A 24,389-nucleotide genomic window follows, 5' to 3' on the forward strand; every position below is an offset into this window, starting at 1 on the left:
AAAGGTGGCTCCTGTGCAATATCAAGGGGGTTGTGCAAGACTGAGCACTGAGTGGATTGGGTCCTTTTCCTTTCCTGTTTTAAACATGCAAGTCACTTTCTTCTCAAACTATGTTAGAAAAGAATAACTCTGTAGCCCAACCTTGCACATGTTTACTTGGATGTAAGTCCCACTGAGTTTACTGGGTCTTATTCCCAACAGGGTATAGGACTGCAGCACCATTGCTTTAAGCAGTTTGCAATTAGAAAAACTGCATTTTTCACCATTTGATCTGGTAATCCAACTAACTTTTTTTCTGTGCGTACTAACAAAAGGAAACAAAATAAAGCTAGAACATCTATCTCATGTTTATTTTCTAATCATGAGAACAGCTAGAGACCTCAGCTCATTCTGCATTACATATTCCCTACTCGATACAAGCAAGGTCTGCAAATATATTAAAACAGTGGACAGAGTAGGCTTGCCCAGGAGTCAGATGAGATGTGACCAGGTAAAAGCACACCAGGTGCTTAACAGCAAGTAAGCAGCACCCCGTCTGTCATTAGGCCTAGACACACTACCAAAACTACTACTACATCTGGGTACTATTACCATTGTTTCTGCTCCTCATGAGTAAACACTCTGCTCCTTTTCTGGGTTTGCTAAGGGAAGATGAGGAGAGGGAGGAACATTGAAGTGGCTAAGCATCCGCAGGATAAATTGCACCAATTCTGGATCATGTGGCTAGAACGAAACAAGGATTGAAGTTGCTGAGGGGGCACTGGGGGGTGGAGGGTGCCATGCAGGGAGAGCTATTCATCAAACCAAGGGTGTTGAGCCTGGATTGGGAACACTAACCTGTTATTTTTTGTTACAGGTAGGTAGCCATGTTGGTCTGCTGTAGTTGAAACAAAATAAAAAAATTCCTTCCAGTAACATCTTAGAGACCAACTAAGTTTGTTATTGGTATGAGCTTTCATGTGCATGCACACTTCTTCAAATACACTGAAGCAGTGTACAGTGGACGCTCGGGTTGCGAACGTAATCCGTGCGGGATGCACGTTCGCAACCTGCAGCGGCGCATCTGCACACGCGCAGGTTGTGATTTGGCGCTTCTGCACATGCACGACCACCAAAACCCAGAAGTAGCGTTTGTAACCCTGAAATGACTGTATCTGAAGAAGTGTGCATGCACACGAAAGCTCGTACCAATAACAAACTTGGTTGGTCTCTAAGGTGCTACTGTTATTTTTTGCTATTGCACCGAGCAATCTCAGAGGGAAGTTCTCTTACATGGGAAGAACAGTTTTTTGTTTTTGTTTTAAATAATTTTTATTAATTTTACAACACAAACAAAAAACAAACAAACATAACACGGCTTCCCCATACCTCCCCTTCACTGCATCCTTGTTTTAAAATTTTTTAGCAATCCTTCATCCATTTTTATATTTAATTCTCTTTAAAAATTTTCTTAATCTTAAATTTTTACAGCTGTAATTCTTTATATCAAATCCCTTGACATCTTAACATTCCGAAATTTTACAACAGTTTTTAAGATAAATTTTAAATTTTTCCCAGTCCTCTTCCACTGTCTCTCTCCTCTGGTCACGAATTCTGCCGGTCATCTCTGCCAGTCCCATAAATTCAGTCACCTTGGTCTGCCCTTCTTCCAGAGTAGGTAGTTCTTTAGTCTTCCAATACTTTGCCAAGAGAATTCTTGCTGCTGTTGTTGCATACATAAAAAATGTTCTATCTTTCTTTGGAATCATTTGGCCTACCATGCCCAAGAGAAAAGCCTCCGGTTTCTTTACAAATGTCCACTTAAGGATTTTCTTAATTTCATTATAGATCATTTCCCAGTAGGCCTTAATCTTTGGGCAGGTCCACCAAAGATGATAAAAAGTTCCTTCGCATTCATTACACTTCCAACAGTTGTTATTGGGCAAATGATATATCTTTGCAAGCTTGACTGGGGTCATGTACCATCTATAGATCATTTTCATTATATTCTCTTTTAAGGCACTACATGCCGTGAATTTAATACCTGTGGTCCATAACTGCTCCCAGTCAGCAAACATAATATCATGACCAATGTCTTGTGCCCACTTAATCATAGCTGATTTGACCGTTTCATCCTGTGTGTTCCATTTTAGCAGCAGATTATACATTCTAGACAGATTCTTAGTATTGGGTTCTAACAATTCTGTTTCTAGCTTTGACCTCTCCTTCTGGAATCCTAGTTTCCTGTCCTGCTTAAATGTCTCATTAATCTGGTAATAATGTAACCTTGACAGCTCATTTGACAGTTCCTTCTCTAGGCGATCGCTGCTCCGGCAGTCTGGCCAGAGGTGTCGGCAGCGGAAACTTCCCCGTTCATAACTCTTTCTTTCTTTTAGCAGGTTAAATTAGTTCTGTTTCCCCCCCCCTTCCCCTGCTCTACAGGGGGGAGATCCTTTCGATGTCCGGTCTAATAGAGTTTAAAGTAACTTTCCTTTTAAATACAGCTCAATCTTTTCATTGCTCCGTCACTCATGCAGTTCCGGGAAGCTGACTTCCTTAATTTTGCCTTTCCCGTTTTCAGCCAAATCTTCTAAATTTTTAAAGTCCCGTTTCCTTAATTTTCCGTTCTTACTCATGGGTGTTGTTGTTGCCAATCAGTAGTTTCAGAAAGGAATCGGCGCTCTCCGTCAATGGCAACGCGGCTTCACTCCGCAAGCTGGGTAGCGATCCTCAGCACCGCGCTCGCCCCGATGCCGCTCCGGAGCCTTTAAAAAGGCTCTTTCACGATACCGGGGGGCGCAAAGGTGCCCACCGAATCTCCTTGTTCACAGGCTTCAGCGCCTGTGATTTTAGGGGTCCCCCGCTTGCCGTAGCGGGTAAGACCCGAACTCGCGGAGCAGTCCTGCCTCGGAGCTCGAGGCAAAGACCGCCATTAAACGCTGGCGCCGACCGGAAGTCTCCATGGGAAGAACAGTTAGTGCTCAGTTAGCACCTGTTATTTGGGGACAACATGCTCCCCTTCGTATTCCCTAATTTCTAAATGCGGACTGAACACAGGAAGCAACCTTATCCGGAGTCAGTCCATTGGTTCATCAAGCTCAGTACTGTCAAGGATGACTAGCAGCTGCTCTTCAGGGTTTCAGACAGCAGATGCTTCCAGCCCTACCTGGAGACGTAGGGAATTGAACCAGGAACTTCTGCATGGAAAACAGATGCTCTACCAATGAACCACACCACTGAATTACAAGCCTTCTATAGCTGACATGCATTTAATAATAATTATATAATTTCCTAAGAAAACATTCAGTTTTATGTTTATATATCACCTAAGAAAATATGGCATATCATAGAAGTACAACCCCTACACATTTACTCAGAAGTATTCCCCACTATGTTCAATGGGACTTTCTTCCTAGTAACTGTGTTTAGGATCACAGCTTGTTTCTGCTTATGAAAGCAGTCTGCAGGACCAGGAAGATCAAAGAATTCCTGCAGTCTTTCAAAACCAATAAAGCCCACACAAAACCAAACTAAGCTTCTTTCTTCATATACAAAACTGTGTTGCTGACAGAGAAAAAGAACAGAGGAAAGGGGAGGGGGGCAAGGAATATAAGTTTTCAATTGGAAAATGAACAAATAAATAACTGATTTGAAAATAGCATTGCTACCCACTATCATAATACATTTTTAAAAGTCATCTCATTGTGCATTCGAAAACCAACAATGGATTGTATCAAGATTCGCATATAATTTCAGTTACCCAAAAGGTCTGTATTTGAAAGTGCTACTTGACATTCCATTCACAACTTGGAAGGAAGTTGTCTTTTCATTGAAAAGTACTTTTGAAAAGCTCAAAAGTACACACACACACACACACACACACACACACACCATTCAATGAAGACAAATTCTTCACAAGGAATTCTTAATTCAAATTTGATCACCTCTAATATCCCATTTACTTTATTTCCTTCTCTCTTAAGTTTAACAAAATTGCATTTGATGACAATGTTACTTTAAGAATAAATGACAAATATACTACCACATTATTTTTCACAAATTACATTTGCCACGCAAGACCAGCAAAGTGCAATTCTGTCAGCATATTTTAATCCTTTTATTACATCAGCAGCACCTTGTATCGCTCAAAATAGAAAGAAAGCCCTTGTCTCCTGATTCCTGTGTTTTCATGTTGAATAGAGATGGGCTCAAGCTTTCTTTCCAAAAGAATTTGCTGAGCAGTCTCTTTTCCGAAAAAAGCAAAATTTAAACTAGCATTTTCCATATGGCTTGCATTCTCTCTGTTTGCTAAAGGTAACAGCCAAGTGTGCTCCTTTTCTACTGTGCTGGACCCATTAAATACACATTATGACAACAAGGCTGGCTAGACCAGAACACAGTGTGAACTGCATTCACAACAGGGGATTACTTTCTAGCAGACCAAGTAAGAGAGCTCCATCATGATTGGTCTGATGTCTACAGGTTTAATACCTGCCTACACAACAGGAATACAGTGCGGTATAACAGAGATCTTGGCTCAGGTCCCTGCTCAGCCAGGAAGCTTACTGGGTCAAAGTGAACCAGGCACTATTTCTCAACCTGACCTGCCTTAACAAGTTGTTGTAAGGAGAACATGGTAGAAAATAGGAGTTGTCTTGAGATCATTGGAGGAACAGCAGGATTAAAATGGATTGTGATGGTTAATAACTTGTGAACCAAAAGCCAAAGGCAGGCTACAATTGAATGGCTATTCAATAACCCTGTTTTTGTAGTCTCACGCTGGCAGCAAAATCAGGAGGGGTTTGGGGTTTTTTAGTTTGGTGGGTTGCAAATTCTTTGAGCTTGCTATCCTTCCCCCCCCTTTTTTTTACTGCACAACAAAATATGATGAATCAACAGCTAAGTGTCCAGCAAAGAGAGCTCTCCAAGGGTGCTTCCAGACTTTCGCCATTTTGGGGTGGGAGTCAATCATGTGCCAGAAAACGGAGGCTGTGCAATTATAGTTGGTTGGGAGGTCTTATGCAGCAAACCTGCTTCCCAAAAAGACTGGACTTTTTTGTGATAAGGAAAGTGACATGAAACACACTGGGAAGTGTGAGATACGATGCAACAGAGATTTCCCTCTGGCTCTGACGAACTGCCATTTGGAGAGAGGCTCAGTGCTGCAAAGGGCCTGGCTACACCTGCCAACATGTAGTCTGCCATCCAGGTGCTGGTCCAGACCCATATCTGCTGAGCTTCAACAAGATGGCAACATCATGTGTCCTCAGACCATGCCCTGGAAGTATTAAGAAACTGTTCTTGAACATGTAAGGGCAAATTGCTGAATTGCATCCTTAAGGATGCAAAGAACCAAAGAATCATAGAGTAGGAAGGAACCACAAGGGTCATCTAATCCAAGCATAGGCAGACTCGGGCCTCAAGATATTTAGGAACTAAAACTCCCATCATCCCTAGATAGCAGGACCCGTGGTCAGGGATGATGGGAGGTGTAGTCCCAAAACATCTGGAGGGGCGAGTTTGCCTATGCCTGATCTAATCTAATCTGTTGCAATGCAGGAACCTTTTAGCTCAAGATGTCTCCCTGGACTTTCAAACAATGAAGTGCTAATTTCAATCACAATAAGCTAGAATGGGGAATTAAAAGGAAACCTTTTATATCAGACTTCATAGCTACAAATTGGCATATATATATATCACAATGGAATGTCTAGTATTTAATAATCCTCTTAACTTTCACTGCAGTTATGCTGGGCTAAATCTGAAAGTGTAAGATTGACTTTCTGAAAGGGAGCCTTTATAATTTTATTTAGCAATTTCAGTTTGGTCTGGGGTTCCAGTGAAGGAATAGGAGACACTGAACAATATAGAACATTTGCTGTTTGATAATATTGGCCTGCTTTAATTCTTAAGGCTCTTAGTTCAATCCCTCTGTTAAGAGGTAATACTGAGATCTGTAAGAGAATGTAAGCTGCCCAAATCAGTTTTCCACAGTAAATTGTGTGGGATATTCCAAAAGGAAGTAGACCTTCATACTGGCTACAAAGTGTAATTTTAAGGCAGCAGTTCCCATATTTTTGTTGAACAAATGGCCATTTATTGTAAGCTGCCTAAGGAGTACCGTACAAATGCTGAAAAGTAAATAAATAAAACTTTGATCTGCATAATAAACAAAATTCTGCAGATGTACAGTATGCAGAGTTGTATCTATGTTGTATCTATGAGGCTTGGTGCATAAAGATAAATAATATACTACATATATTACAATATACTACATTATGATCACTACAGGCATTTGAAACGAATAAGAGAAGTTTGGGAAATCCAAAAACCTCGTAAGTCCCTTCTCTGTCCCCATTCCTCTAACTCTTCCTGGAGCATATAGTTCATATAGTTTGGTCACCTGTGATCTATACTTGCTGCTGCTATTTGTGTGATATACTGATCACATGTGTAACATGTTGCTCTGCTTCAGGGAGCAAGGGTAGAATCTCTTGCCTCTGACTGAGAATTATAGAATCATAGAATCATAGAGTTGGAAGAGACCACAAGGGCCGTCGAGTCCAACCCCCTGCCAAGCAGGAAACACCATCAGAGCACTCCTGACATATGGTTGTCAAGCCTCTGCTTAAAGACCTCCAAAGAAGGAGACTCCACCACACTCCTTGGCAGCAAATTCCACTGTCGAACAGCTCTTACTGTCAGGAAGTTCTTCCTAATGTTTAGGTGGAATCTTCTTTCTTGTAGTTTGGAACCATTGCTCCGTGTCCGCTTCTCTGGAGTAGCAGAAAACAACCTTTCTCCCTCCTCTATGTGACATCCTTTTATATATTTGAACATGGCTATCATATCACCCCTTAACCTCCTCTTCTCCAGGCTAAACATGCCCAGCTCCCTTAGCCGTTCCTCATAAGGCATCGTTTCCAGGCCTTTGACCATTTTGGTTGCCCTCCTCTGGGCACGTTCCAGTTTGTCAGTGTCCTTCTTGAACTGTGGTGCCCAGAACTGAACACAGTACTCCAGGTGAGGTCTGACCAGAGCAGAATACAGTGGCACTATTACTTCCCTTGATCTAGATGCTATACTCCTATTGATGCAGCCCAGAATTGCATTGGCTTTTTTAGCTGCCGCATCACACTGTTGGCTCATGTCAAGTTTGTGGTCAACCAAGACTCCTAGATCCTTTTCACATGTACTGCTCTCAAGCCAGGTGTCACTCATCTTGTATTTGTGCCTCTCATTTTTTTTGCCCAAGTGCAATACTTTACATTTCTCCCTGTTAAAATTCATCTTGTTTGTTTTGGCCCAGTTCTCTGTCAAGGTCGTTTTGAAGTGTGATCCTGTCCTCTGGGGTGTTAGCCACCCCTCCCAGTTCGGTGCCATCTGCAAATTTGATCAGGATGCCCTTGAGTCCATCATCCAAGTCGTTGATAAAGATGTTGAATAAGACTGGGCCCAAGACAGAACCCTGTGGCACCCCACTAGTCACTCTTCTCCAGGATGAAGAGGAACCATTGATGAGCACCCTTTGGGTTCGGTCAGTCAGCCAGTTACAAATGCACTGTGTGGTAGCATAGTCAAGACCGCATTTTACCAGCTTCTTTACAAGAATATCATGGGGCACCTTGTCAAATGCCTTGCTGAAATCAAGGTAGGCTATATCCACTGCATTCCCTTCATCTACCAGGCTTGTAATTCTGTCAAAAAACGAGATCAGGTTAGTCTGACATGACTTATTTTTCAGAAATCCATGCTGACTATTGGTGATCACAGCATTCCTTTCTAGGTGCTCACAGACTGTTTGCTTAATGATCTGCTCCAGAATCTTCCCTGGTATTGATGTCAGACTGACTGGGCGGTAATTATTTGGGTCCTCTCTTTCCCCCTTTTTGAAAATAGGGACAACGTTTGCCCTCCTCCAGTCTTCCTGTTCTCCAGGAATTCTCAAAGATGACTGCCAGTGGTTCTGAGATCACATATGCCAGTTCTTTTGATACTCTTGGATGCAGTTCATCTGGCCCTTGAGACTTGAATACATCTAAACTAGCCAACTATTCTTGTACTATCTCCTTAGTTATTCTGGGCTGTGTTTCCTCTGCTGAATCATGTGCTCCAAATTCTTCAGGTCGGGCATTGTTTTCTTTATCGGAGAAGACTGAGGCAAAGAAGGCATTGAGGAGTTCAGCCCTTTCTGTGTCCCCTGTTTGCATTTCACCATCTCCTCCTCCGAGTAACCCCACTGTTTCTTTGTTCTTCCTTTTGCTACGAACATACCCATAAAAGCCTTTTTTGTTGCTTTTAACCTCTCTCGCAAGCCTGAGATCATTCTGTGCTTTAGCTTTTCTGACTTTGTTTCTACACGTGCTGGCTATTTGTTTGAATTCCTCTTTGGTGGTTTCCCCCCTTTTCCATTTTTTGTACACATCCTTTTTTAATCTTAACTCAGTTTAAAGTTCTTTAGATAGCCACCCTGGCTTCTTTAGGCACCTTCCATGTTTCCGTCTCATTGGTATTGCCTGAAGTTGTGCTTTTACTATCTCCCTCTTAACAAACTCCCAGCCATCATGATCTCCCTTTCCTTTTAGTATTACTGTCCGTGGGATCTCACCCAGCACTTCCCTAAGTTTTATGAAGTCGGCTTTCTTAAAGTCAAGAAATTGAGTCCTAGTATGCTTGGCTGCTCCTTTCCGCTGTATAGTAAACTTCAGAAGAGCATGATCACTCGCGCCTAATGATCCTTCCACTTCTACCCCACTAACCAGGTCATCAACATTGGTTAGGACCAGATCTAAAATGGCTGTTCCTCTTGTTGCTTCTCCCACTTTCTGGACAATGAAGTTGTCTGCAAGGCCAGTGAGGAATCTGTTTGACCTTATGCTCTTGGCTGAGTTTGACATCCAACAAATATCCAGGTAATTGAAGTCCCCCATTACTACTATCTCCCTTCCTTTTGCATGCTTGGCCATCTGTTCCAGGAAGGCATCATCTATGTCCTCTGTTTGGCTTGGGGATCTATAGTAAACTCCCACAATGAGGTCCCTGTTATTCTCCTCTCCCTTAATTTTGACCCAAATGCTCTCACTTTGGCTTTGAGGTTCTAAATCTTGGATCTCTTCACAGGTATACACATCCCTGACATATAACGCCACTCCTCCTCCTTTCTTGTCTGGTCTGTTTCTCTGAAATAGATTGTATCCCTCCATTATTACATTCCAATCGTGGGACTTATCCCACCTGGTTTCAGTATTATGTCATATTTAGTTTGCTGTACAGTGGTGCCCCGCAAGACGAACGCCTCGCAAGACGGAAAACCCGCTAGACGAAAGGGTTTTCCGTTTTGGAGGCGCTTCGCAAGACAAATTTCCCTATGGGCTTGCTTCGCAAGACGACAGCCCATAGGGAAATCTCCGGGACAGTGGGGAAGCGCAGCTCGTCTTCCCCGCTGTCCTCGGACCTCCTCCGAAGCCTGGCGGCGGGGCGGGGACACCTCCTCCCGCCGCCGGGCTTCGGAAGGATGCCCCGATGCCGGGCGGCGAGGCGGGAACGCCTCCCCCCGCCGCCCGGCATCGGAACGATGTCCCGAAGCCGAGCGGCGGGGCGGGAAAGTCTCCCCCCGCCGCCCGGCATCGGAACGATGTCCCGAAGCCGAGCGGCGGGGCGGGAACGCCTCCCCCCGCCGCCCGGCTTCGGGGCGGGAAAGCCTCCCCCCGCCGCCCGGCTTCGGGGCAGGAACGCCTCCCCCTGCCGCCCGGCTTCGGGGCATCGTCCCGATGCCGGGCGGCGGGGCGAGAAAGCCTCCCCCCGCCGCCTGGCATCGGAACGATGTCCCGAAGCCGGGCGGCGGGGCCGCGAAGCCTGAGGAGCGCTCCCGCTGCTTGCGGAGAGGTCCGCGAAGCCTGTCCTGGACCTCTTCTGAAGGCAGGCGGGGGGCAAAAGTCTTTGTCCCCCCTGCTTGCCTTCCCAGGGGCTTTTAAATCGCCCGGACAGCGGAGAAGTCCTCCGCTGTCCCGGGCGATTTTAAAATGCCGCCCGCCAGAAGAGGTCGGGGGAAGGCGGTTTCCATAGGAACGCATTAATTGATTTTCAATGCATTCCTATGGAAAACCGTGCATCGCAAGACGAAAAACTCGCAAGACGAAGAGACTTGCGGAACGAATTAATTTCGTCTTGCGAGGCACCACTGTACCAAGAGCTCAAGCTCATCTTATTTCCCATTCTTTGCACATTAGTGTACAGACATTGAAGTCCATTAATCATTCCCCCGTGTCTCTTATTTAAGGATTTTTTCCTCCCACCACTAGGTCTGCATGCTGCTTGCTGTACATAAGTTTGCTGTACACCTGAACCACGTAGACTTTGGCTTGTGTAAACCATAGTAAGCCTAGTTTAGACAGTGCAAATGCAAACTAAAGTGAGGAAGTGAGGTGGCAAATCAGATCACACAAGGGGAGGAAGACAGAGTGCACAAGTCCAGCACTCAGCTACATAGTGCCAGACTATGATTTAGCTTTTAGTCTGAACAGACTCAAGCTCCAGGACACAGAAATCCTATAGCTTGTTTTCAAATATGCAAGTTTTCAATTATGCATTTTCAAATCCATCCGTTTTATGTAGCTTGAGAATCTCAGTTAGTTACCTTTTCTGCCATCATAAAATCATAGCGCAGTGATACCCGGGTACAAGTGGCTCCCAACAAAAAAACAAATACTATGTATAGAAACCACCTGCAAAGAAATAAAAGAAATATTAGTGTCAAGCATATAAATTATTTTTCTAAATTATGTTAGGCATCCATTGCCTTACAGTATAAAACTATCCACTTAAGTAAATAATCAATGATAGTAGCATGTAATCGTCCTTGTTCTACATTCTGAAAATGCTCTAATAGTTGTTTCCTTGCTATTCCCATCTGAGTCGCTGCACAAGTGGTGCCCAGAACTAGACACAGGTGAGATCTGACCAGTCATATTACCCAGTAAGACAAAGCATATAGGAGTATAGTCAAGTACTTTAACTACTGTGCCACAATCTCTGGTTACAAATCAAAGTATTTATCTGTAAACCAAAGTGAGAAATATCATTTAGGTAGCAGTGTATCTCATTTATTATAAATTCGAATCCAATGGGATCCTTTAATTTAAGAATTATTTCTAAAAATCCATTTGCTGTGGAATTTATCTAGGGATCTGTGGTGGATGTTAGAGAAAGACTCAGCCTGTTTGTTTCATATTCCTTGTGGATTTTTTCCCCCAACTAGAGGAAGAGGTTGGGGCTCTCCCCCTCTTTTCTTTTAAGATTTATATCCATTTCAGAAGAATCTCAGCATCCATAAATTCTTATATATCCTCTAAATCAGAAATAGAAGGTGGGGGACAAACATCAATTCATTATTCTTTTTGCTAAGCTGCCCAGGAAGATTCTTTGACTGTCTGCCTAGGTTTGATTTGTCAGGTAATAAATAAATCTATTTTCATATTACAATAATCTATATCACACATGACAGAAAGAAAGTTACCAGGAGGTTTCCTCATAAGCACCACCACCTTGTTTTCAAGGGACTTACGAAACACCTATAGCAGATAGGGATCCTAGAGGGATATCTGTTGCAGGCTTCCTGAGATCACCACTCATATTGAACCCAGCCATCACACCTGCGTTTTGGGAACACGGGAAAATAAAGAGGACACTGTGTTAGATTGCTGTAAGACAGTAGCCTTTTTAAAAACATCACCGGTGCATATGCTGATATCAGGGCCATGTATACAAGCTTTGTGATTAAGCCATCAGGTATCCAGTGGCAACAAGCTACGAACTACATGCCCACAAAGAGGTTCTTTGTTCCAGACTGGACAATGGCACTGGAAGAAAAAGCAGAGATTTAAACAAAAAAGGGCTTATCTCAAAACTATCACTTGAAAGCAGTCCCCTCTCCAAATGACTGCTGACATTCAACTCTGCAAATCATTCAAACAGGCCACACATATTATGTGGGTAGTGTACTCCAAATAGATTATAGGTTCTGACACATTCACAAGATAACTCTTGTTACAAAATGTTTAGATCATGAGCCTTCAGGACAAAGGGATCCAGCATTTGCCCTTTATGTCTGTGATTACTGTTACCCACCCTCTACCAATTTGGTATAGGTGGGCTCTCCTTAATGAATTAATTGCAAAACGTTCAATTGGTAACTATTTGATAAGACAACAGTCACATACATACACTCAGTATGCAGGGGAAAGGATTACCCAGCACCCAGCACCCTGCAACATGCATCTTTCTTCCAAGTAAAAAGGCACTAGAACTGAACCGAAAGAGCAGTTTCCTATGTTACAGCTTACAGCAGCTCAGACAAAGGGCTTATCGGCACTTCCTCTTGTCCCACTGCTCTTCCCCAGGGAAAACCACTCCTTAGGACTTAACTGGAGCAAACAGCAATCGGCTTTTCAGTGGGTTGCTGTTTGTTCCGATTTATAGCGAGTTTTCCCTGGGAAAGGAGCGGGGCAAGGGAAGTGTGGGCAAGCTAAAAGTCAGTTTACGGTATCAATAATCACCACCTTCTTTGCTCTAACTTGGGCCTTTCATTCTTACCTCAGTTTTGCATTCACACAATAGCAATCCGTCATTTTTGTCTCAGTTCAAATGCTATCTTTCTCTACTACCAAGACAGTCTTTGGTTGCTCTGCTTGTTTTGATTCTGTCTCATTCCAACCCAAGAAAGGACACCCCAATCCAACAGTGTTTGGGTGCTGCTTGATACTTTCAAGATTGTCCCATTCTGTAAAACCGGTTTTCTGTTAAAGGTTGTACTTTTAGCAGCAGTCACTCCCTGCTGGGATGGAGGACCGATTCAGATGGTCTGCTCTCAAAGGCTAATGGAAACTGATTCTTGAGTACTCTGGAGAGTTTCCCAGTGGAGTTTCCCAGTGGATGGAGACTGTGATCCTGTTTAGGCTGTGGTCCTATTGTAGGATGGCAAGATGAGGAGGACTGTTGATACAGGTCCCAAGGTCCTCTCCAATGCTACAGGGTACATACAGCATCTTGGTTTATTAAGGTTGTGTGGGAAATGTTTATTTTTATGTACACAACGCAGTATATAAATGCCATAAACAAAGAGGTGCCTGCTTCCAGCTTTGGCTGATTTGCCAGCTATGTCTGTTCCTCAACCAAGATAACATGTACAGTTTTGCATGCTCTAGCAACCTTTTGCCTAGATCACTGTAGCACACTCTACTTGTCCTTGAAAATTGCCAGAAAAGTGCAGCTAACACAGAATGCAGTTTCCAGAATAATATTGGGTGCCTCTGTGCAATCTACCATAATGTCCATTCTTGCTACCTATACGTTACCATGCCCAGGCCTGGCATTAACATACAAAGCCTATTCTAGTATCAGCTATGCTTGGATTTCAAAGGGGCCATATTTGGGAATGCCTAAGGCTGCAATTCTAAAAACACTGGAGAGACCATATCCTATTGAACCCAGGGAGACTCACTTCAGAGCAAACATGCTTAGGATTACTCTGCAAGTACATATTTCCGCCCAAATGAGCAAACTGTTTAATACATTTCTGTACACACACACACACACACACACACACACACACGTGTATGGTAAAAAAAAATCCTGTCTGCCTACATCTGGAATGGCTTTCCCTCTCAGTATTTTTAAACTATCTGTGGTTGTTGTTGCAATCTTTCTGAACTAATTCAGTAAAATCAACATCTCCCACACCCACAACTTCTCATGCAACAGTTTAATTCCTTGAATGACAGAGCCACATCTTTACTATTACATTACAAAATGTTCGGGAAGAAAGCCAGTAGCTTCATCTGAAATGCTTTAAATATCTATTACAAAGAAAGGAGCAGAGCTGCATGACATTACTGGCCGTGTGGCAATAAAATAAAGTAATATTACTGTTACTTACATCAGTGGAGCATGATAAACAAAAAATCCAAAGACACTGAGAATGAAATTTAATCCACAACCTTCAATTCATTACCGTATTGTTATTATTCTCGGTCCAAGCAGTCTCTAGAAACGACACGTTAGTCTGATTTAACTACACTGGAGCCAGATAGTGACTTAGTTGCAGAACTCTACGTTACCGTGAGACCCAACTATGACCTTTGGTTCTGGCATGCTGAAGTAGGAACAAGACTGCTCCATCTGTGTAGCTAGAGCTGCAGTTGCCTCTGCCAGGCTGTTCAAGTTATTAGCTCTGCAATCCTAAGGTCCCTGGCAGAGTGCCCCAGGGGCTATAGGGAGCACAGGATCTCTCTCTCCCCAAGGGCAGAAAAAAGGGAAAGAGCTTTAACCATTGACAGGGATATCTGAAGTCAGAAATCCTTTCTCTACCACCATTAGAACTTCTGCAGCCTTTCCCTTAACAACGTTGGAACTCCAATATTGGTAAGGCTACAAATTGGGGGTGGGAACTGAAGGAAGTACATAGTCTCCCTTTGCTGGATGAGGTAGTTAAACCACCTTCTGTTTCCATCTTCCTCCCACACTTGGAATCGCAGCTTCAGATGAAGAATGGGCTTGGATTAGTCAGAACCTCATCTTTTTTTCATAGAAAGCAATGGCCTTTCTGAAAATATTGCTCATGTGGCTTTCTGCCATTTCAGAATGTCAAAGCAATTCCTTACATTTATTCTCAGCTTAACAGGTGCATCCAGGCATAAAACCAGCCACTGGCAAACTCCAGTGCTGCTAAACCACACTCACTGGTAAATTAAGAGCATGGTTCCTTAAATCTACACACTATACTCAGTACCACCCACATGGATCTGCCAGTAAGATTATCCACCACAATTTGCATTTAACCAAATGTTTTGTTATGACACTATATTATAGACAGGGACCAAGATCAATAAATGGGCAGTCTATGTCAAACACAAGAGAGGATAGGAGTCTAAATAAAAATGCAGGGAGATCTGAGTGAAAAACCTTTGGCTTGCAAGTAAAAAGTTTGCAAACCGTTTGTCAGATCTAGAATGGTTTACACTTGTGGCCCTCCGGGGAACCTGTGGCCGTCCAAGTGTTGTTGAACTCCAACTTCAATCATGCAGCCAGTATAGTTCATAGTCGGGGGTGATGGGAGCTGCAATCCAACATCATATTGGAGGACTGCAGGTTCTTTAGGCCTGGTTTACACAGATTTTAGAAAGAAGCAAAAACCTTGACTAGGGTCCAATCAGGGCCCCAGAGAACACTAAAAGAAGAGAGACTGGTGCTAGTACGTTTGGCTCCCAGTACGTTTCCGAGCACAATTCAAAGTGTTGGTGCTGACCTTTAAAGCCCTAAACGGCCTCGGTCCTGTATACCTGAAGGAGCGTCTCCACCCCCATCGTTCAGCCCGGACACTGAGATCCAGCGCCGAGGGCCTTCTGGCGGTTCCCTCATTGCGAGAAGTGAGGCTACAGGGAACCAGACAGAGGGCCTTCTCGGTAGTGGCGCCCGCCCTGTGGAACGCCCTCCCATCAGATGTCAAAGAGATAAAGAATTACCTGACGTTCAGAAGACATCTTAAGGCAGCCCTGTTCAGGGATGTTTTTAATATGTAATGCTGTATTGTTTTTAATACTGATTGGGAGCCGCCCAGAGTGGCTGGGGAAACTCAGCCAGATGGGCGGGGTATAAATAAATTATTATTATTATTATTATTATTATTATTATTATTATTATTATTATTATTATAGTATCCTTCATCACATCTTATGTGCTAGCTCTATATCGCAGGATCTTAAAGAATAACTTGCAGTATTAGCCTCCAAGTGAAAAGCGCCCCTCAGTCTATACAGCCCAACAAGGACTTCATAAAACTTCTTCTAATGTTTGTCTGGGAATATAAAACAAGAGCATTTGTCAAGCTCATCACAGGCCACAATACTTGGCTGGTGGTCTAGGTTTGGGTTGGTGGGTCACATGTTTAAGGCTTTCTTAAGAGGGGAGTTCAGGCATCCACACAGCTTCATTTTCATCTTTGGCTATTTAGACCAATGCCAAAAACAAAATTCTATGGAAATTCTCTAGAATGTAGGACTCCTACAGAATGTTCAGACTCGGGAAATACCAAGTGACTGTTTGCCATGTTTGTTATGGGCTAAACAGTCTTAATGTGGAGTAAGTGAATGATGGCGTTGCAATAATACATTTTAGAGCGGAAGCCGTGTTTGTTGTAGAAAAAAACAACAGAAAGTCTTGAGACACTGATTACACTTACATCACAATGTCATCTGATTACTGTTAGGCCCCTTGAATATTACTACTACTAACACTAATAATAAAAATAGTATGTTGTGGCTTCAGAATTAAAATCTGTTCTGGTGCCTGAGAAACTATCCAATTCCTCCTATGGTTCTCTCTAGATACCTGCGTTTCTCTTGCTCTGAGTCGCTTTAATTCCAGCTCATTCTTAAATGTGCTTCTATCCTGCTCTTACATGGTTTCCACATTGGCCTCCCATATGATCCATACCCATGTGGCTTCACCAGTGCTACAGAATCAACCATTAAGTGGGACCAGTTACCCATTAATTGCATATTATCATTATCACATGATGATTTCACTGATGGCAAAGTGAAGGCTCTCATGTGATAAAACATTTTACTCTCACAGCAAACTAGTCCTAAACTTTGTTTCAGTGGAACAGAGACTTGTAAAAAGGTTTAGGATTAAGTATACTTTCACAATTTTTTCTATCTTTCACTTTTGGCCCTCTTCATGGGCTTCTCTCTACTTATTCCTCTCCCCTTACTAGCTGAAACAGTTTTCTGAGTCTGTAGCTCATACTCCTACATTATTTTTGAGTTGCTGCTTATCTAGTTGTCTGCAGTTTGTGGCAATGTCAGGTTCCAAATGCTCAAGAGGGGTTCTTCTTCATGCCAAGTTCCTGCAAGCATTATTTGAACACAGCTAGCTAGAGGAACGGGACCTTAATTTACACATGCCACTGACACACGGCCATTGTGAGAAGCTAAATGCTATAAAACATACTAGAAGAATAAAGAGGAAGCTGTTCGGTAGCAACCAAATTAATGACATTCTTAACACAAAAAATTGCACTCAGGGAGAGTGTTTAGCATAGCTACTGGTTTTACTAGTACTAATGAAGTAATAATTCACCCATACTTTTGAAATAAATTATATCTGTTAGGTTTGGCTTCTTTCCTAGCTGCCAAGAATTAGGAAGAGTGAAGAACCATTTAACAACACTGAGGGTAATTTTTATTGCAGCACTCATAAATATTCCTCCTTCTAAACTTGCCTGTGTTGGATGCAAAGCGACTATGCTTCGGCATTATGTATGGGGTTTCTCTCTGCCTCTTCCCCGTCATTATCTATCTCTATCTCTAATTTTAGGAAATTTTGTAAAATAAACAATGGTCTCTACTCAGGTACTAACCAAGCATGTAGCTGGAGGTGAGCCAACAGACTTTCATGAAAGGCTCCTGAGCAATCCTAGCCACCATGTGGATCCTCTTGGGAAATCAGTAAAGGTTAAAGAACAAGAAGCACAGAGCAAGAGTCAATGGACAGTTCTCACAATGGAGGGATGTGAAAAAAATGTGTTGTTCCCCCCCAAGATTTGTATTAGGGCCTGTGTTTTTAAACTTGTTCATAGGTGATCTGGAGTTAGTGGTGAGTAGTGAGATGACGTCGAATTAGTCAGGTTGGTGAAAACAAAAGGTGATTACAAATCACTCCAAAGGTGCCAAACTGGGTGAATGGGCAATAAAATGGCAAATTCATTGTCATCGTTTAAGCTGATGCACCTGGTGGTATAAGAATCCTAATAAGCAGACTGATGTAGTCTGAGCTGGTGGCAAGTGATCAGGAAAGGAAACTTGGAGTAGCTCAATGAAAATGTTGGCCTAGTGTGTGGCAGCTGTGGAAAAGGAGAAAACCACATGAGGGATCATTAGGAAAGGGATCTTAAAACTGCCAGTGTCTTAATTCCACAGGTTTCAGGCCAACATTTATTGTGATAGGTTTCCAATTTATCTTTGGTGTATGGCTGGTCTATTTCTGCCATCGTGGAGTTTAATTGTATTGATTTTATTGTTCCCCTGGGGGCATGGGCAGCAAGGTACAGAAACAAGCCAACAAATAAACAGCCCGCAAAAACATTCCAGAACGTTCTGAGGGCAAGGCTGCCAATCCTGCTTCTGCTGCTTTCATCAAAGACATAGCAAAGAATACACAAGACATTTGAGAGGGGTGGGGAAAAGAGACTGAAAAGTCAAAAGAAGAGACAGAGATCTATGTAGAGTTCAGAAGTCATCCCTTTTTGCACAACCACTAGTGTGGATGGGTGGGTGGGTGTTTAACTTTTAAAGCAAATAGATATTGCTCCCAAATTTTCTTCACTAGAATAAGGACTGTAATCTTAGGGGTTTTAAAAAAGCACAAGGGAGATGTTTAGGATTCTGTATTTGTGTAGCACACTTACAACCACAAGAATTATTAAGTGCATCTTATACAATTCTACGGTACCTGTAGCAGCTGGGAAGAACACTCCAAACACAGTGAAGAAAGACTCCCCCGGGCTGTAGTTCGGCAGCGTGTTATTCAACATTAGCTCCTCTGAATAACCAATGAAACCATGTTCTGCATGTTTCAAAGTAAAATAACACATGTTTAACGTCATAGCCTGCTGCAGTCTTTATTTATGCTCTCCTTATTTACACCATCCCCATCATATCCTATTGTTTTCCATTGCTACTTATTTGTGGAGATAGTCTACTTTCCACGAGCGTCAGAAAAAGGCAACTGCATTGTTAATGAATCACAAAGATATGACAGCAAATGTTGAAGGGGAATACCGCACTATCAAGTCTGAAATAAGACATCTATCATGTTTCTGGACTGTGGTGCTTTGGAATAAATAGGAAAGAGTTCTTTTTAAAACAACAACAACAACAACAACAACACACCAGCATGTATTGAAATCAGGGATAATTAACAAGCCTATTTTAATCATAAATTGCAAAGCCAGCAAAATTGTATCATTAGAATATTCAAATCCTGATCAGTGTTGGAGATGGTGATCTGGAAGGGAGGCAAAGCATCAGGCTGCTCAGACTGAAAAGCTATTCCAGAGCCAGGGGCTTATAGGACTGGTAGAATCTCATTTGCTCCTTGTATCACCTGATCCTACTGAGTTGGTAGCTGCAGCACTGCCCTCTGGCCACCCAAAGCAGTTGCATTGCAGAAAACAAGCAGGTCCTTCGTTCAACCAGATACCACAGTGATCGAGAGGCGAAGACACTTTGGTCCTGAAGCTCAGATTCCCAGTTTGAGACTACCTGACCCTTTACATTAGCTGAATTTCAATTATTATGGCTGGAACTGAGTATTTTTTTTTATTATACAACAATGAATTGAATCTGTGAATTATTTGCATCTTTTTTTTTATTCAGCATTCAAGGAAAGGCATTGAAAGTAATGTCTGGTTTTTAGGAATTGTTTATATAGCCTACATCCAAGTGGTAGCTGGTTTACCACTTCTATACAGTAGTACAATTAAAAAATCACATGTACCTGGAAGAGGGTGTGTTTTTTTTGGGGGGGGGGGCTCAATTCAGTTCACATTCAAAGGCAAACTAAGCTAATTCACACTTTCTGAAACAAAACATGAACTGAAAAACAGCCATCCTTCAAAATTCACACTTATCTGAATTCTGCAATGCAGCTCTCCAGTCAATTAATGTGCATAAAAAGCATATACTAAAGTGTGAGTATAAATTCATACATTATTGGGGAGGGAAACATGCAAAATACATTGCATTATAAGGGAAATCGGTTTGCAAAAATGTGCATATTGGGGGAAATTACATATAAAAAATATGTACAATTTGTACAAAAATGCTGCTGAATCTTCATGCTAACTTTTATTTATTTTTTTAAAATCTGCAAACTGAAGTGGGCATGTGGAGAACTGAATCTACGATTGGAAAAATGAGCAACCAGGAGAAGCTGAAATGGACAGATTTGGCTATTCCTGTCTGGAAATAAGCTCTACTGTGTTTGATGCTGTTTATCCAAAGAGTAGCTCAGTTGGTAGAGCATGAGTCTCTTTATCTCAGGGTTGTGGGTTCGAGCCCCATGTTGGGCAAAAAGATTCCTGCATTGCAGGGGTTTGGCCTAGATGACCCTCATGGTCCCTTCCAGCTCTATGATTCTGTGATTCATCCCTAGCTATGTGTGTATAGGACTGCACCCTTAATTGCTTTTCTCTGGCCCGGAAGAAATCTCACCTAACAGGCAAAGAGACCTGGGAAATGTCAGGTCTCTACTAGGGCAGTTCAAGTTTATCTCAACTGTTTCTGGATTTGAGGCAGAGTCTGGGCCCCTTGACATCTGGCAAAGTCACGGAGGTCAAATGAAGCTACACATTTCCGTGACCATCTTTAGCCTTCATGAAAAAGAAAAGGGTATCCTTCTTGATGCCTTAAAACGATAATCACTGATCCATGAAACCCGGGACTTGGCATCTATTATTCATGGAATCTGCAGGCAGACTTTGCTATAAAACTTTACTGAAGGCTCCCTGGGAGGGGTTTCTTAGGCAGGGTCATGCACAGCAAGGAAAAGAATCCCAGAGGAGTGAACAACAAGATTTAGCACAGAGGCTGTGCTCACATTCCACACCCCCGGTGTGTAGTGTGCCATTGCAAAAGAAGCAAATACCCCGTAGCCTTCACTGACTTCCCTCAGCAAATGAACAGGAAACTTAGGAAACGTTTACGTTTCTGCAGTTTTTAACTTCTGTGTAAGGGTGACTGGATTTTTTTTTAAAAAACCACATATTTTGGGATGTTAGAGTGTTTAGTGCTTCGGAGTAAAGGACACACCTTAAAGGTTTGGAAGAGTTTGAGGTTTTGGCCGAATGCTTTGAGAACTTGGAAAACGCCTTGAGAGGTGAATAAGCTGCCAGTGAGCAGTGGTTATGCAGGGTGAGCCATTATGCAACTGCCGAAAGGATATCCACCATGCCAAGTTCTGCGAAGCCTGGACTTCATTACAGATTAGTCAAGTTTTGGGTCAAATTCAAGATAAAGTCAGCTGACAATGTTAAAGCTGAGCGAAGTGAAGAGAAAGCAGTAGTGCAACACTCAACCATGCTATACTGAAAATAGCCGATGATGATGATCACTGAACTATACAGTGCTTGCAATTTGGGGGAGTGGTGGGGAGTTTTGGATGTTGAAATAAAGCAGGTTTTTAAAAGTAGGACCTTCTATCATCATTCTGGAGACCTAGCTCAAGACTAAAAGATGCTGGAATAAGGGAAAACTCAGTTAAACTGGGCATTGAATAGGTCCCCCCCCCTCGTGTCACTGCAAGGAAAGGTGCTTCTAAGATGCGAAAAGAACACATTCTCTACAAACATTCTCACTATGCATTATTTCTTGTATATAGATACAGTGGTACCTCGGGTTACATACGCTTCAGGTTACAGACTCCGCTAACCCAGAAATAGTACCTCAGGTTAAGAACTTTGCTTCAGGTTGAGAACAGAAATCATGCTCCAGTGGCGCGGCAGCAGCAAGAGGCCCCATTAGCTAAAGTGGTGCTTCAGGTTAAGAACAGTTTCAGGTTAAGTACGGACCTCCGGAATGAATTAAGTACTTAACCCGAGGTACCACTGTAGTATGATGAGAGAAGACATCAATACTCAATATATTATTGTTCTTGCTGTTAATTTATTACCTGCCCTTCAACCAATGGTCCCAGGATGGGTAACCATAACATGCTATTTAAAATGATGTTGAAAGGTCAGGAAAGATAGTATTTGCTCAATGGGATTTAACGTAGTTGAGAGGTTGGTTGTCTTTAGTATTGAAAGGACAGGATTCACCCAATGAGCCCACCAGCACCACTTGTGCAACTTGATATAACTGCCCAGAGTTGAGGGAAAGGAAGCCTATATTTATTCAGAAGAAAGCTCAGTTTTTTTAATTCTTACTTTAGTGCTGATTCTTCATAATGGTTGAAGGTATTACAGCACCCAAGACAGAAAATCCAACCAGCATTTTTTCTGCCACCCAGTTAGTAAGTGGCTAACAATCTGGCCTCCTTTTCAGGATGACCAAAGTTTTAGCCCCATGGATCTTTAAAGAAATGTACCAAATCTAACCTCTGCTGACTCTGGGCTCAAACTAAATTATGACTAAGCATATTTTCCCCCAAAAGATAAATGCATGTACAGCAGAAATGCATACCTAGCAAATGTATCGGACAGGACGTACAAAGACTTCTTTCAGAGAAACCTGATCCTATTTTAGCACTAAATATACATTGCAGCAAATGGTTAGGAATCTTTAGGGCTCTGATCCTAGCACATTTGGAAATAAAATCCATTATGAAGCAAGTCTGATTCATTTCATACAGTTTTCTCCTAACTAAACGCTTTTTAAAAATAGAATTACCATGTAAATAGCTGGCTGAATAATCTGCAGCCTCTTTGATAATGGGTCGACCTATTTCCTTGGGGAAAGTGGTGCAATTTATTGGAAACACTTGATTCCTACATCTATATATACACAGGAACAAAATAATTCATTCTTGCTTATCAGGCACAAGATAAGATGAATTGCAAATGAATTTTTGACATCTTCGCAATATTTCTGAGGCAGCTTCCCAGACCAACTACCACGTATCAGGTATATCATTGAGTTGAACACATAAAATAACTAGAAGGCTCTTGGTGCTGGATCTCAGTGCCTGGGCTGAATGTATCTCGTCGGATCAAACTAAGATCTAACAATCATTATGAAAGTCAACATCCTGTACCCAGCAGTGGCCAGCTAGATGCTTCTAAGGTATTTATCCTATTATGGCTGTTATGAGAAGCAGGACCACACTCCGACAGGTCTAAGGCTTGAAAAAGTATTATCTATAATCAATCAAAGTGTCAAAAATATTGTATGAAGAGATTCAAAGAGCCTTAGTAATGCAATTTTCTTCCTGATTTGTGGAAGCTCTATGTAGCAAATGAAAACAAAACAAAATGTCACTACAGCCATGGTGGGTGGGGGGAGATTATCTGTCAGGGCTGGAGTCACAGCACAAAACAATAAATCACCAGAGGCCAGTGACACTAACTCTTTATTCAAGGAAACAAACCACAGCTCTGGCCTAGTGGTCTCAGCAACTCTTTCTTGGACGTCTTGCCCCAATGAAGCAGTTGCAGGACTGAAGTTCTCAGGACCTTCCCAGTGCCCACCAGGGTCTTTCCCACGCAGTCTCAGGCTGTGTCTACGCACAACCCCCCTCTGTTCTGCTCACTTCATTTCTCTGCATGTTCTAGGAGAACAGGGGAGTTGGGAAGCTGGTTGCAGCAGGAGGCAGAGACTCCCTGGCTTCTGCTTCTGCCTTGGAGTCTGAACTGTGCTCTGCCACAGTCTTTTCCTGTTCACTAATCCCTGCCACTTATTCTGTTTCTGACACTTCCCCTCCCAGTCTGCTCCCTCTTCTCCCTCTGACCACTTGTCATCCAACCACCAATCCTCTGGCTCTGAACCTTCTTCCCTCTGGGGGTTCTCCAGTTGGTGCCTCCTATCATTCCGTTGCGTCCAGCCAGTCTATGACATGAAGACAAAGTTTTCAGCATGTTCAGTTGGTATGATGCCAGTCCTGCTGCAGGTCTATGGGAGATTGCACTAGATAAGTGATAAAGTCAGTCTAGTATCAGCACCCTAGTTTTTCACTTAAAATGTGTTTCTTCTTTTAAGTACCCTTCTATCCCTAAAACACAAATAATGGGCTAAGCTCATGAACACACATCTGCAGGGGAGATTTGCACAGAAGGTCTCAAGGTACTAGACTGGTATCACAGGTGTTGAAAAGGTCTCAGAGCTCGTCTAGTCCAGACCATTGTGCAGTCCAGGATGTACTACATTAAACAAAGAAAGATGTCCACAAGAAACAAAGGTTGTAGACTTCAGAACAAATCCAGCACAAAGTATAATTCATTTATTTTGAGGATAGAACATTCAGAATTGTCAATGAGTGGCTGGTTGGCAATGTTACTGCAGATGTAGAAAGAATAGCAAAAAGGAAGATTTTTAGCTGGGGCCTTATTGGGAGGAAGGAATGCTCAGTTAAGAATCTTGCTTTCTATCTTCCCTTTCTATGTCTTCTAGACTATAGCAACACTATCAAACACTCAATCACAACCGATTCTGGATTGCACATGACAAGCAAAGCAAAGCCTCCTTAAAGCTTACACAGGGCTGTGGTTGAAGGGGTAAAAACAATCTAACTGAGGCCCAGCCCTGAGAAAGGCTATTTGGCCTCCTTATCTTTTGATGGAAAAGAATGTGCTCCCTCAGATTAATGACGTGTTTACCCAAAAGGAAATCACCACCCTTCAGAAGCACTGACTGTTTGTT

The 24,389-nt window shown here is 42.6% G+C and overlaps 1 protein-coding gene across 6 annotated transcripts in view; it reads right to left on the reverse strand.

Moving 5' to 3' along the window:
* Nucleotides 1-24,389, reverse strand: part of SLC12A8 (solute carrier family 12 member 8) — a 71,607-nt gene that overhangs the window by 12,782 nt on the left and 34,436 nt on the right. For all 6 annotated transcript variants that reach the window (XR_014158891.1, XM_081871712.1, XM_081871711.1 and 3 more), the window contains 3 exons: nt 18,487-18,600; nt 11,543-11,630; nt 10,616-10,703 (listed from right to left, as the gene is read on the reverse strand). Coding sequence is in view for 5 of the 6 variants with exons in the window: in XM_081871712.1 (XP_081727838.1) it covers nt 10,616-10,703; nt 11,543-11,630; nt 18,487-18,600 (290 nt within the window). In the remaining variant the exon portion in view is untranslated. The remainder of the gene's footprint in view (nt 1-10,615; nt 10,704-11,542; nt 11,631-18,486; nt 18,601-24,389) is intronic.

The sequence above is a fragment of the Podarcis erhardii genome (assembly GCF_964252035.2).
Source record: "Podarcis erhardii genome assembly, chromosome: 1".
NCBI lineage: Eukaryota > Metazoa > Chordata > Lepidosauria > Squamata > Lacertidae > Podarcis > Podarcis erhardii.